Source organism: Salvia splendens, chromosome 3 (genome assembly GCF_004379255.2).
Source record: "Salvia splendens isolate huo1 chromosome 3, SspV2, whole genome shotgun sequence".
Taxonomy (NCBI): Eukaryota; Viridiplantae; Streptophyta; class Magnoliopsida; order Lamiales; family Lamiaceae; genus Salvia; species Salvia splendens.
In genome coordinates, this window is record NC_056034.1 from 14,068,199 (window position 1) to 14,081,607 (window position 13,409).

Genomic DNA, 13,409 nt, shown 5'->3' on the forward strand with positions numbered 1-13,409 from the left:
CATTGTGACTTCACAAAGATTACACATGTTATCTGGAAGTTGCCGATAATCAAATAGGTTAAGAGGATGCATAAGGTGAGAGGGATCCGAAAGTATTCGAGGTAACTCTCCCCATCTTTTATGGAGGATAACTCGAACACTACCACTACTATTACATTGATGTTGCTTGCAAGCATATGCTAACTCCCAATTACTTGCAACATTACCACACACGTAACATTCTAAACTCTCCCTATCATAATGTTTGGTGAGAAACAAAGGATGTTCATGAAAAAAATAAATTAAAGACTTCTCCATATTAAGAAAGACGAAATAAGTAACATAAATAGTCGAGAGCTATATATATGGGGAGAAAACTGTGTAAATGTTTGAATGAATATTTGGCCATGAGCACCACAATATATATTAGCTCAAAAAGAATATGTAAAAGGTAGATTGACATGAAAGCAAAGAACCCTTACACGTATATATATTCTTCACATAACATTTTGTGGACCCTCTATTACTTTAAATATTTTCCATTTCTTTTAAATTTATTGAATGCAATACCTTTTAGATATTAAAAAAAACCTTCGATACGATTTTAGATTTAAATAATTTTAACACAAACTTATGATTGTACAATTGTGATGTAATCAAACCAATAGGTGACAGATAGAATTTATAGTTCGCATATAAGAAGGATATATACTTGTACTCCCTCCATCCATGAATAGGAGTCCCGTTTACTATTTTGCACTTGTTTTATAAAAATGATAAATAGTTAAAGTGTAGAAATAGTAAAGTAAGAGAGAGAATAATGTAGACGAGACTCCTATTCGTGGACGGAGGGAGTATATAATTATGTCACGATATTGTTGCACCATAAAATGTTTAAAACTTTTCAAAATTATTTAAATGGGATATTTGTGTGTGCACATGTAATGCACATAATTTGTAATTTTGAGACTTGTGTTGTTTAGTTGAATGAATATGGTATGTGACTGTAACAAGTTAGAACCACTGTATGGTATATACACATGCAATTGTCTATATTACAAAAGAAATATACTTAGATTTATAGTAAAGCAAATATATTATCTCTTTTAAAGTATAAAATAGATATGTATCTATTCTTACTAAAGTTAATAGTGGGCCTTATATAAATTAATCTCCCAACCAAAGTTAAGTATCTTGATATTGATTCAGATTTGAAAAGTTAAGAGATATATAAATTAATCTCCCAACCAAAGTTAAGTATCTTGATATTGATTCAGATTTGAAAAGTTAAGAGATATATAAATTAATCTCCCAACCAAAGTTAAGTATCTCGATATTGATTCAGATTTGAAAAGTTAAGAGAGACTGCGAGTATATATTTTATTCGATACAAACTCTTTTCAGACTTCAAGTATATATTTTATTCGATACAAATTTAGGGATTTTGGGGCGATGAGAAATATTATACATCAAACAAGAAATGGTCGAAAAATAAACGCTGTGCAATTGAACACTATTTTTGTGTGTAAATAAACGTACATTTTTTACATTGAACATCAAATACTATACGGAATTGGAATTGGAATTGTTGAAATTGAAATGGAAGGAATTGATATGAGAATTGATATGTTTGGTAAAATGGGAATTGATATGAAATTAAATTGACGTGTTTGATGAATATACACACAGTGCACACACTACACACATTTCTCATATTTCACACACTACACATATTTCACACACTACACACCATTTCACACACTACACACATTTCACACACTACATACCATTTCACACACTACACACATTTCACATTTTTCACACTACACACATTTCACACAATACACAAACTACACACATTTCACACACTATACACATTTCACATATTTCACACACTACACACATTTCACATATTTCATACATTTCACACACTATACACATTTCACATATTTCGCACACTACACACATTTCACATATTTAATACATTTCACACACTTCATACATTTCACTTAGAGCATCTCCAATGCACGGATGTCCCATTCGGACATCCACTAGGACTTCCCAAAAACACCTCATGCCACGTCACTAGGACTTCTCATCCCACTGCCACGTCACTAGGACATCTCCTTCACAATCCGCTCTTCCCATCGCCCTTCCTACTAGGACTTCCCGCAATAAAAAAAATCACAATTATTTATAAACGTAACGGAATTATAATTTTGACACGGAATACGGGAAAATTGCGAATGCTTCATTAAAAAAAATTACATAAAAAAAAGAAAAAAATTACATAATAAAAAAGAAAAAAAATTACATAATAAAAATAACATAATACGGGAAATTTAGACTCGGCTCACTCCGCGTTGTCCTCGTCGCCTGTGCCGCCCTCGCCCTCGCCCTCGCCCGTGCCGCCCTCGCCCTCACCCCCGTCGTCCCCGCCGCTAATCTCGGCGCCATCATCTCCAATGGGTGGCATCCCCAAATCGCGCCGACATCCATCGATGACATCCTTCAACATCCTTTTGTACACAGGATCTGTTGTGCTATGCCACCTATGCATGGTCCGGACCAAACTAGTCGTTATCTGCGCGCGGGCGAGACGATCGTACTCTTCTGGGGGAGCAGGGGCCTCCGATTGGACCTCGAATGACCCGCTACCGCTGCTGCTTCCCCTAGCCTTTTGCCCAATCGGACGACGACGCCGGCGGGAGTCTGATTGAGGTAGCGGGGACACTTCCTCGATTTCCGGGAGCTCGTGCGAACCAGCACTGCTGCTGTATTCACCGGAAGCGTTGATCTTCATCCGCTTCTGCCAGCCCAATTTGACACCCCCCACAAAACTTTTGGGAATCCTTCACCACGAGATAGGCCTCCCAGTCGAAATCTTTGAACTTCAAGGATCTGTCGGGGTACTGCGCCAAGGCACGGTTCTTAACATCCTCCTCGGACATACCGCTGGTTGCCTGGCGGAGATTGTTTTGGTAGAGGCCGGCAAATCGACTAAGCTTAGGCCTCAACCGCTCCCACTGTTTCCGGCATTGTTCGGGCACGCGACACTTCGCCCCAGCCGGTTTGTGTGTGAGGTAGGCTTCAGCGACGCGATGCCACAGTCTGTCAATATGCTGGTTAGCACCGACATAGGGATCCTCGACTATTGAAACCCAAGCCTTCGAAAGCGCGACGTTTTCCCACACGCTCCAGACCGTCCTCTTTCCCGTCTCCTCATCATCTTCCTCCTCAGCCACCGTTCGCGACGAAGAGCCCGTGGCTTTCCCCTTGCCCTTGCCCCTACCCCTTGCTGCTGTCCCCACATCATCGGGAGTCTCCCTGACTGGAGATAGCCCCAACTCCTCAAAAGAGAAAGTATCCACGCCGGTGAACTGATTCTCCGGAACAAAACTGGAGGGGGTATCAGTAGACAACATATCGATAACCGGTCGATAGACATCGTCCGCTAGTGGTTCAGGGCCCCTGCCACCCCCTCCCCCAGGCATGGTCTGCATCATCCCAGGCATCATCCCACCCATCCCCATCATATTTGGGGTCATGCCCCCCATCCCCATCCCCATCCCCATCCCCATCCCCATCCCCATCATATTTGGGGTCATGCCCCCCATCCCCGCTGCCCTGGGCATCATACCACCCATACCACTCATCCCACTCATCCAATTGTACATATTGCAGTAAGGGGACATCATACCACTCATCCCACCCATCCCACCCATCCTACCCATTCCACCCATCCCCGACATTGCCGGAACCGTTGTCGCATTTCCGCTAGAGTTTCCATCCAGTTCGGCGGGAAACGCCGGAGTCTGCGACTCGCTCGTGGCGGGGGAGTTCCTGTCGTTCTCCATTAAGTAGAAATGAAATTTGTAGTAAAAGAAGAGAGAAACTTGTTAACACAAGTGGTGCGAATGAAATGAAATTCAACGAGCTGTATATATAGAGTTTTAAAAAAAATTAAATACCGGACATCCGACCCACGCCACAATGGCGGACGTCCGCCCGCCCGCCCGTCGCCCGCACGTCCGAGGACATCCGACGTCCTTACGGGACGTCCGTATCCGAGTTGAAACGCCACAATGGCGGACGTCCCGGTCGCCCGTCGCGGATGTCTGACCGGACGTCCGCCATTGGAGATGCACACATTTCACACATTTCACACACTTCACACATTTCACACATTTCACACATTTCACACACTACACACATTTCACACACTACACACATTTCACATATTTCACACACTACACACATTGCACAGATTTCACACACTACACACATTTCACATAATACACACACTTCACACATTTCACACACTTCACAAATTTCACACACTACACACGCCACACATTTGAACTGTGTAGTGTGTGAAATATGTGAAATGTGTGTAGTGTGTGAAGTGTGTGAAATATTTGTAGTGTGTGTAGTGTGTGAAATATTTTTAGTGTGTGTAGTGAGTGAAGTGTGTGTAGTGCGTGAAATGTGTGAAGTATATGAAATGTGTGAAGTGTGTGAAATATATGAAATGCGTGTAGTGTGTGAAATATGTGTAGTGTGTGAAATGTGTGTAGTTTGTGTAGTGTGTGAAATGTGTGTAGTGTGTGAAAAATATGAAATGTGTGTAGTGTGTGAAATGTGTGAAGTGTGTGTAGTGTGTGAAATGTGTGTAGTGTGTGAAATGTGTGTAGTGTGTGAAATGTGTGAAGTGTGTGAAATATTTAAAATGTGTGTAGTGTGTGAAATATGTGCAATATGTGAAATGTGTGTTGTGTGTGTAGTGTGTGAAATGTGTGTAGTGTGTGAAGTGTATGTAGTGTGTGAAATGTGTGAAAAATGTGAAATGTGTGTAGTGTGTGTAGTGTGTGAAATATGTGAAGTGTGTAGTGTGTGAAATATGTGAAATGTGTGTAGTTTGTGTAGTGTGTGAAGTGTGTGTAGTGTGTGTAGTGTGTGTAGTGTGTGAAATGTGTAAAATATGTGAAATGTGTGTAGTGTGTGAAATGTGTGTAGTGCGTGTAGTGTGTGTGTGTGTGAGAATATTTGGAATTCCACTACTTTTTATATGGAATTCAATTCCAATTCCGTGAATTTTTATAAAACCAAACACTGGATTTAAAATTGAAAGCTTCAATTCCAATTCCACACATCCAATTCCGTGTTCCAAACAGAGCCTACCTCTAGACCAATGCAGTACACATGGAATCATCAATCCAACTTTTTACTCCAAATTGCGAAATACTCCTAATTTTTGAGACTTCGCCTATTTTAATGCTCAGATGATCAGATCCAACCTTAGCCCATATGAAACCCACAATTACTAATCTTATATACTCATTTAGTACGGAGTATAGTTTTAATTATGTTTTCTCTAAATTTTCATATTACGTCCATCCAAAAATATAGGGTAAGTTGTAAATGACATATGTTTTAATGCACAATTGATAAAGTAAGAGAGAGATGAGAGGGAGGGGGAAATGTGGTGAAAGTAGTGTTAGACTATGTTTACAACCACTCAACCCAATCATCTACTTTTTTTAATATTTAATTAATTTCTATCTCCTCCACATCAACTTCCATATCATCAACATTCATCCAACCCAACCACACCATTTTTTATAGTTTATCAATGACCACACAACCAAACCATTATATATTTATTTTTTTATTATTTTTTTATTAATATTATGATTGCATAAAATATTTATTATTGCCCAATAAAATCTATAAAACAAGAAGGATAATATGATGAGAAATGGTGATTTTTTTTATGCAAAACTATAGCAAATGTGGTCTCTATTTATAGAGGATAAAAAATTATGGATTTTTGATATAATTTTTATAATTTTTTTATATAATATATTAAGAATATGTAAATATTAATATATATATATATATATATATATATATCAATGAGATTGTGCCATGTAGCACAATCTCATTGGCTGATGAAATTAAAAGCGGTGGAGACCGGCGGTTGGGGGTTGGCTTGGATAGACCGTGGTCTAGGAGAGAGAGAGGCCACAACTTTTAATTTTTCTTTTTTTTAAAATTAGAGTGATGTGGCGGTCGACCACTATACACCAATAAACATGGTCTTAGTGGATTGTGAGGTCCATATTATTAAGAGTATTTAATTTTTTAAAACTTTTTATATTTAGAAATTGGTCTAATTTTGGTGGACGGCTCAAAATGATAAAACTAGTCTATTTTTGTGAACGGATGTAGTATTAATTTATATTTTTCAAAATCACCCTTATAAATGAATTTTTTTAAAATAATAACAATAAAATAAATGTAAATACGTATATATTTATTTATTAGTAAATAACAATATAGTTTATGTAATTCTAACATCATCCGACAAAAATGTAATTATTTTTAATTTACTATTCATTCATCTCATAAAAATAGTTTTAATTTTTCACCCTTCGCTATAAGGAACAACCCAATAAAGAATGGATAAGGAGCGCAAAAAAATTAAACAATTTGATCACCAATCGTGACTGCAAAAATGGATGTATACTCTATGGTTAATCTTCTTAAATTTACTAGCACAAGCAAAAACAACCAAAATCAAAAGCTCATTCTTTCCTCCCAAAACGCCGTCGTTCACAAACCTTCATCCATGCACAAACACATAACAAACCAAAAAGTAACCTAAAAAATTCCAAAGAATCTGCAGCAAGAAACGAATCTGAACAAGATAAAATCCATACGAAAAACATCACATTCCTTTTCTTTCAATCAAAAACCTCAAAATCAACTATCATAACATCAAAAAAATGAAGAATTCTATCCCAAATGAGGAAATTACAAACATCATCCCACCATTCCTCAACTTGTCAGGATCTAAACATCCCATTCTCCTTCAACAAAGCCCTCTTATTCTTTCTCCTCTTCATCTTCTTGATCCTCTTCATCGTCGGAGTTCCTCTTCTTTGCATCTTCTTCATTTTAAAGCCAAAAATGCCCGATTTCTCCATCCAAAGAGTCGATGTGGAATCCTACAAGCTCGACTCGAGTTCCCAAAACTTCGTCGTTTCATCGGTTTTCTCCCTCAACTTGAAAGCCGACAATCCGAACAAGATCGGATTGAGCTTCGAAGCTTCTAGATTCTATGTCCTGAGCCAGGGATTGGTGGTCGGATTGATCAGGATTCCTCAGTTCCATCAACCTCCGTTGAGCAAAAACGTGAGCGTTCAAACACGAGTATTGTTTGAAAGCGTAAACGTTAGTGAAATTATGGATAGAAATTCAAGAAAATATCAATCTTCCAATGGAGCTTCTGATGATATTAGAATATTAGGCGATGTTGCTGCTCAAGTTCAGATTTTTAACGTCTTATTGCCGAAGATTAAGGTAAAATCGAAGTCCCATCATCATCTTTTAGGTCGAGCTAGCCTCAAAATTTTATTTTGAGAATTTTTTAGTGTAGTATTTCATGATTATAATGTCTTCAATTGTGTTGTTTTACTAGTGTAATTTTGTTAGATTTCAAGATCGATCATGCACTATATAATGATAATTAGGTAAGAAAAAAGTTGGGACCTCGTCATTCAAAATCTTGGCTAGGTCACTGCTTCTTGTATAATATATCAAGATTTTATCTTTGTGTATAATGTCTTCAATTATGTTATTTTTACTAGTGCTGTTTTGTTGGATTTCAAAAGCATGCACTATGATGATAATTAGGTAAGAAAAAGTCAGTTGACCTTGTTCAAAATCCTGGCTACGTCACTGCTTGTTTTGGTAGATGTTAAATTTATCTTTGTGTTATTCTAATTCTAAACACACTCTGTGGAAATATTTTTTGTGTTGTTAGGTTGCTTTGGATTGTGGTATAAATGTTAGTCAGTCGAAGTTGGCAATTAGCAATATTGAAGTGTACAGCATGAGATGGATTCCTAATCAATTGGTAGTGTCATTTCTCAATTTTATGTAGTTTATACGTAATTGGTTGTTAATTTGTTCTTGATTACTAATCAATAATCATTGTTGTTTGCAGTTTTCACTTCCTCTCAACTCACAGGCAGTCTCCAAGAAATGCTCTCTAGCTATATTGATGTAGCTGGATAAATATGAATTGATGCTTAATTAATTCTCTAGCATAGGAGTATTATTTTGTATGTATATATATTGGAATTTTAATTGTTTAAACTAACTGTATATTTTTTTCAAGGCTTACAAAGTAATAAGAATTCGTAGGCTCGACATTTTCATCTATTTATTAAAGTACTACTATAATTTATAGTATTTCACTATTTTTCTATACGTGCATTTCTTAAAACTCATGCAGAAATAAATTGAGATATTTAATCCCGAACCAAAAGAGTTTAAGATTTGAAAACATAAACTTAAAAGTAATGTAAAAGTGGTATGGAAAAAGAGTACCTTTCCATCCACTAGTCAACTCCAATAATTGATCATATTCTTACATACTATCTTAATTTTCTTTGAACATATAGAATTCGATGAAAATCGTATTTCCCTTCGATCAATCGGACAAGATAATAGCCCTTGAGATATGGAGTAATATATGATCATCAACTAAGGCGTACTCATATGGCTGATCATGAGATTAAATAAAATCTCGATAATTTGAAGACATGCTAAAATACATTGTCACGAAATGAGTCATCGAAATAAACGAACAAAGAAATATAAACATGACAACTGAGCGACCTTTCGATCTAAAATCACACGACAAGATAGACTTGCTTTTGGTCTCATAAGTCAAAATAAGAGACTATAGTTTTAAAGAAAATTACAAACCACAAAAAGAAGATATATACTTTGTTCACTAATTCAGAGAGGCAACGGAGGAAACCGAATCCACCACCGCCGCCGCAGCCATGAACATGAAACATATCTTCCTAATCACCAACTGCCTCCTCCTCGCCGTGGGCAACTGCGGCGGCCCCCTCATCATGCGCCTCTACTTCCTCCGCGGCGGCTCCCGCATCTGGTTCTCCAGCTGGCTCGAGACATCGGGCTTCCCCATCATCCTCCTCCCCCTCCTCGCCTCCTACCTCCGCCGCCGCGGCGAAAATCTCCACCACATCAAGCCCCGCCTCTTCGCGGCAGCGGCGGCGATCGGCGTCCTCACCGGGCTGGACGACTACCTCTACGCATACGGCGTCTCGAAGCTGCCCGTCTCCACCACCACGCTGCTGGTGGCAACGCAGCTGGGGTTCACCGCGGCGTTCGCCTTCCTGATCGTGGGGCAGCGCTTCACGGCGTTCTCGGTGAACGCCGTGGTGCTGCTGACGGCGGGCCCCGTGGTGCTGGGGCTCCACGCCAGCAGGGACCGGCCGGAGGGGGAGGGGGACCGGGAGTACTGGGTCGGGTTTTTTATGACGCTGGCGGCGGCGGCGCTGTATGGTTTGATTCTGCCGCTGGTGGAGCTGGCGTACAAGTCCGCGAAGCAGGAGATTACGTACACCTTGGTCATGGAGATGCAATTTGTTATGTGCTTCTTCGCCACCGCGTTTTGCACTGTAGGAATGATCCTCAACAACGATTTTCAGGTCAATGTTAAATATCTCACTTTGATTCAACACGAGTTTTAATAAAAATAAAAAAAAAATGAATAAAGTGGATTACTAAAATGTGACTGTGCGGGGTCCATTTACTAAAAATAGTGAAAATCTTGGTGATTATTTTACGGTTGTTGACTCGATTTCTTGTTGATTCTCGATCTTCGTTTAATTGAGCAGGTGATTTCAAGAGAAGCGAGAGAATACGAACTTGGAGAGGCAAAGTACTATTTGGTGGTTGTTTGGAGTGCCATAGTGTGGCAGTGCTTTTACTTGGGAGCAATTGGTGTGATATTCTACTCATCTTCACTTCTCTCAGCTATAATAATTCATGTCTTATTCCCTCTTACTCAGACTTTAGCTATTGTTTTCTACCATGAAAGCTTCCATGCTGAAAAGGGTGTTGCTTTTTTCTTAGCAATTTGGGGTTTTACATCTTATTTTTGGGGAGAGATTAGATACAACAACAACAACAAGAATATTCCTACCACTCTGGATTATCAAACTCATCATTTGGAAACTTAATTTCCATTTTCCTTGAGATGATTTGTACTAGTAAGTAGTAGTGTTGTACCATTATAGCATTATTTATTTTGTTTTGTTTGCCATTTCTAGTGGTAGACATGAATTAGGGACCTACTATGATGGAAAATTGATGTCTTGGGTTATAGAGACTTTTCTATATCAATTGTTAATTGATTAGTATCATAGATATATATCCATCAGTCAAATCGGGAGTATTCCCTGTAGAAAAGGAAGTTGTATGACTGCATAAAACAAGGTGACTTATTATAAATATAATTATATAAGCGTGACTTATTATAAATATAATTATATAAGCATGATTTAAAGTCCTTTGAAAATAGAATATTAAATTATCATGCACCAAGCTCCATTTTTCCCCATTATCTCAGAAATGTACAAAGCGACGTATTTTGGTAATCGACCAGAATATGATTATACTTCCTTCGTCCACGAAAAACTGTCTCATTTTTTCGTTTTAGTATGTCCAAAAAAATAGTCTTATTTCCATAAATGAAAAGTTTATTTCTCATGCTTTATTCACTTTTTCTCCTTTCTCCTATATTTTACCTACTTTTTCTTCTTCTCTCTTCTATACTTTATCAATTTCTTATTAAAACTCGTGTCGTTCACAAACGGGACTATTTTTTATGGAAGGAAGGAGTATATAGTAATATAAATGAAAGCTTGATATTTTTCATTTTTTATTAATTTGTGTAAATTCAAATATGATTTGGGAGGGAGAAATAAAGATATGAAAGCTATTTATAGGTTTTTCTTCTTGTATTTTTTTCGAACCCATCACTATTTCATTGTGTAAGCCCAAGACTAGGCCCAATTATGGTTCTTGGGCGGATAAATAAAGATATGAAATATATTTATAGGTATTTCTTCTTGTGATTTTTTTCAAACCCATCCCTATTTCATTGTGTAAGCCCAAGACTAGGCCCAATTATAGTTCTTGGGCAATTAATCTAAGTAGGAATTTTTAAAATGAAATAGATTTTAATGTAAAATTAATAAAGTAAGAGAGAAAGAAAAGTATGATAGTAGAAAATGGATCACACCTCAAGAGAGAAAGAAATTATAGTTCTTGAGAAAGAAATTACCTTAAATAGAAAATTTATATTTTAGGGAACGGACTAAAAAGAAAAGAGTTTTTATTTTAAGGGAACGGAGGGAGTAAAAGTTAATTGTTATCTAATTATATCAATTTATCTTTTTTTCAACATTCAATAATTAGGATAAAGCCAATTGCACAACCAGTTGACCTAATTCCATTATTCACCTAAAATTATATCCACCTGCCCAAAAATAGAAAGTTACAAGTTCATGATCATTTGATGTAACATTTCAACTTGTTTTCATCATTTAGTTTGACATCTTCACCTTAATTTCAGGTTACCAAATATTAAGGGAAGACCACAATTCTCTTCATCTATCCCACTTAGAATCATGATCAAATACAAATAATTAAAGACAACTGCAAAATTTACAAATTATTAAGTTCCGAATATATATTTCAAGGATTTGAATTTGTTCAACCATTCCACATAAAACAATAGCACACTCCACAAGAAGCTAGTGAAACTTCTCCTCCAAACCCTACTACAAATTGGAAGATAATTCTAATTATAATTAATTTAAGATGGTACCTTAATATATCCTCTGATTCCTTATTATAAATTATCCCATGTTCAGATAATTATTGTTTCTGCCTGATAATCATCATACAACAGATTTCATTATTTATTGCACGCAAATATTAATAATATTGTTCTCAAACAAGAATATGAATAAAATAAATAAATGATGGCATGCAACATGCATAATTGGACCGCTAAGCTAAATCACGTCCTACTTTCCGGTAAGGCGTAAAGCTAAATGAGTGACATCGTTGTATTCTCAATTCTCATAAAATGTCGAAGACAATGAAAAAGAAAAACCATAATTTAATTAGTAAGGAGATTCCCTTTAATAAATAGACCATGATTTTGAGTCACTTGAATTATATGAATATAAAGAACTATTATCAATAATCATGTTTTAAAAAGTAATTAGATTCAAACAAATCTAGCTAATTTAGTTGCAAAACAAGTTAACATCAAACTTAATAAAGCAGGAATCAATAGCAAAGGCAAATGCTTTATGAATTTTATGATGCATCAGATTTGGCTCGGTTATTGATAAAGTAAACGAATTTGTTATTTTTTAAAATCATTTTTAATTTTAAGTTAAAACCATAATCCAACGTGTATCCTACGGGGATGGATCCTCTGCTGTGGAGGGAGTAGGATGTTGTGCACCAAAACGACGTCGTCCATCCCCTTAATTCCCTAACTCCTTTTTCCTTTACTCTGTTACCCTCATTTCCGTTTCATTTATTTTTTCATTGGTTATACATGATGCCAAACCATTTTAATACTATTATATTTGTACTCTATATTTGGAAAAGGATTCATTAAAAGTTTCAAATTTTTTAACTAGATTACATTGTCATCGTGTGTTTAAACTATTTTATTTTTAGTATTCTTCACATTTAAAAAAGGTTAATTAAAAACTATTTTATTTTTAGTATTCTTCACATTTAAAAAAGGTTAATTAAAAGTTTAAAATTTTCATGATGCTTTTGTTTACTTCTAAAACAAAAACGTAAAGAAATATTTTTAATGATATGCATTTAAAGGGATTATTTATAATTTTTATTTTCCCCACGGAATTTTCATAATATTTTATACAAGTACTCCCTCCGTCCATGAATAAATGTCTCATATATAATAAAATGTGAGCGGAATGAGTTAGTGGAATATACCGCTTACCAAAAAACATAAAAGTGAAATGAAACATTTACTGGCGGACGGACGAAAATGAAAAAATGGAACATTTAATTACGGACGGATAGAGTAGTATTTTAGAAGTACATAAAGGCAAAACAATAAGATGGACTTTAGTAAAGCTTTCTACAACAATGAGTATGAAAAATACTATATCCGTCTCATAAGAATATGCACTTTTTTATTTTTAGTTCGTCCTAAAAGAATATGCACTTTCTAATTTTGAAAACGTTTTTCTCTCTAATGAGATGAACCTCATTCTCCACTAACAATATTTTATTTACTTTTTCTTTCTATATCTCTCTTACTTTGCCAATTTTGCATTAAAATTCGTGTCGAAGCCAAAGTGCATATTTTTTGGGAATGAGGGAGGGAGTATAGAATATTATCAAAATGAAAATTCTTATATTTGCGCATGGAAGCTTTTATAAATTATAAAGCTTATTTAAATAAATAAAAATTGTCATGTATCCTCCTACATTATATCTAATTAAATTCGAAAAAATTATGTGGAAGTGTTACACAAGACATA

At 36.2% G+C, this 13,409-nt stretch overlaps 2 protein-coding genes across 3 annotated transcripts; both read left to right on the plus strand.

Moving 5' to 3' along the window:
• Positions 1–6,754: 6,754 nt before the first annotated feature.
• LOC121795141 (NDR1/HIN1-like protein 6) lies at positions 6,755–8,182 on the plus strand. 2 transcript variants are annotated; one of them, XM_042193597.1, is made up of 3 exons: positions 6,755–7,344; positions 7,808–7,900; positions 7,991–8,182. In XM_042193597.1, exons 1-3 carry the CDS (start codon positions 6,787–6,789, stop codon positions 8,051–8,053), a joined length of 714 nt encoding a protein of 237 aa, XP_042049531.1. In that variant the 5' UTR covers positions 6,755–6,786; the 3' UTR covers positions 8,054–8,182. The 2 variants fall into 2 exon arrangements, with proteins under 2 accessions (XP_042049531.1, XP_042049532.1); XM_042193598.1 differs by lacking the exon at positions 7,808–7,900.
• A 492-nt stretch (positions 8,183–8,674) lies between these two features.
• LOC121795121 (purine permease 3-like) lies at positions 8,675–10,209 on the plus strand. Its single transcript, XM_042193568.1, has 2 exons — positions 8,675–9,512; positions 9,702–10,209. Exons 1-2 carry the CDS (start codon positions 8,838–8,840, stop codon positions 10,044–10,046), a joined length of 1,020 nt encoding a protein of 339 aa, XP_042049502.1. The 5' UTR covers positions 8,675–8,837; the 3' UTR covers positions 10,047–10,209.
• Positions 10,210–13,409: the final 3,200 nt, after the last annotated feature.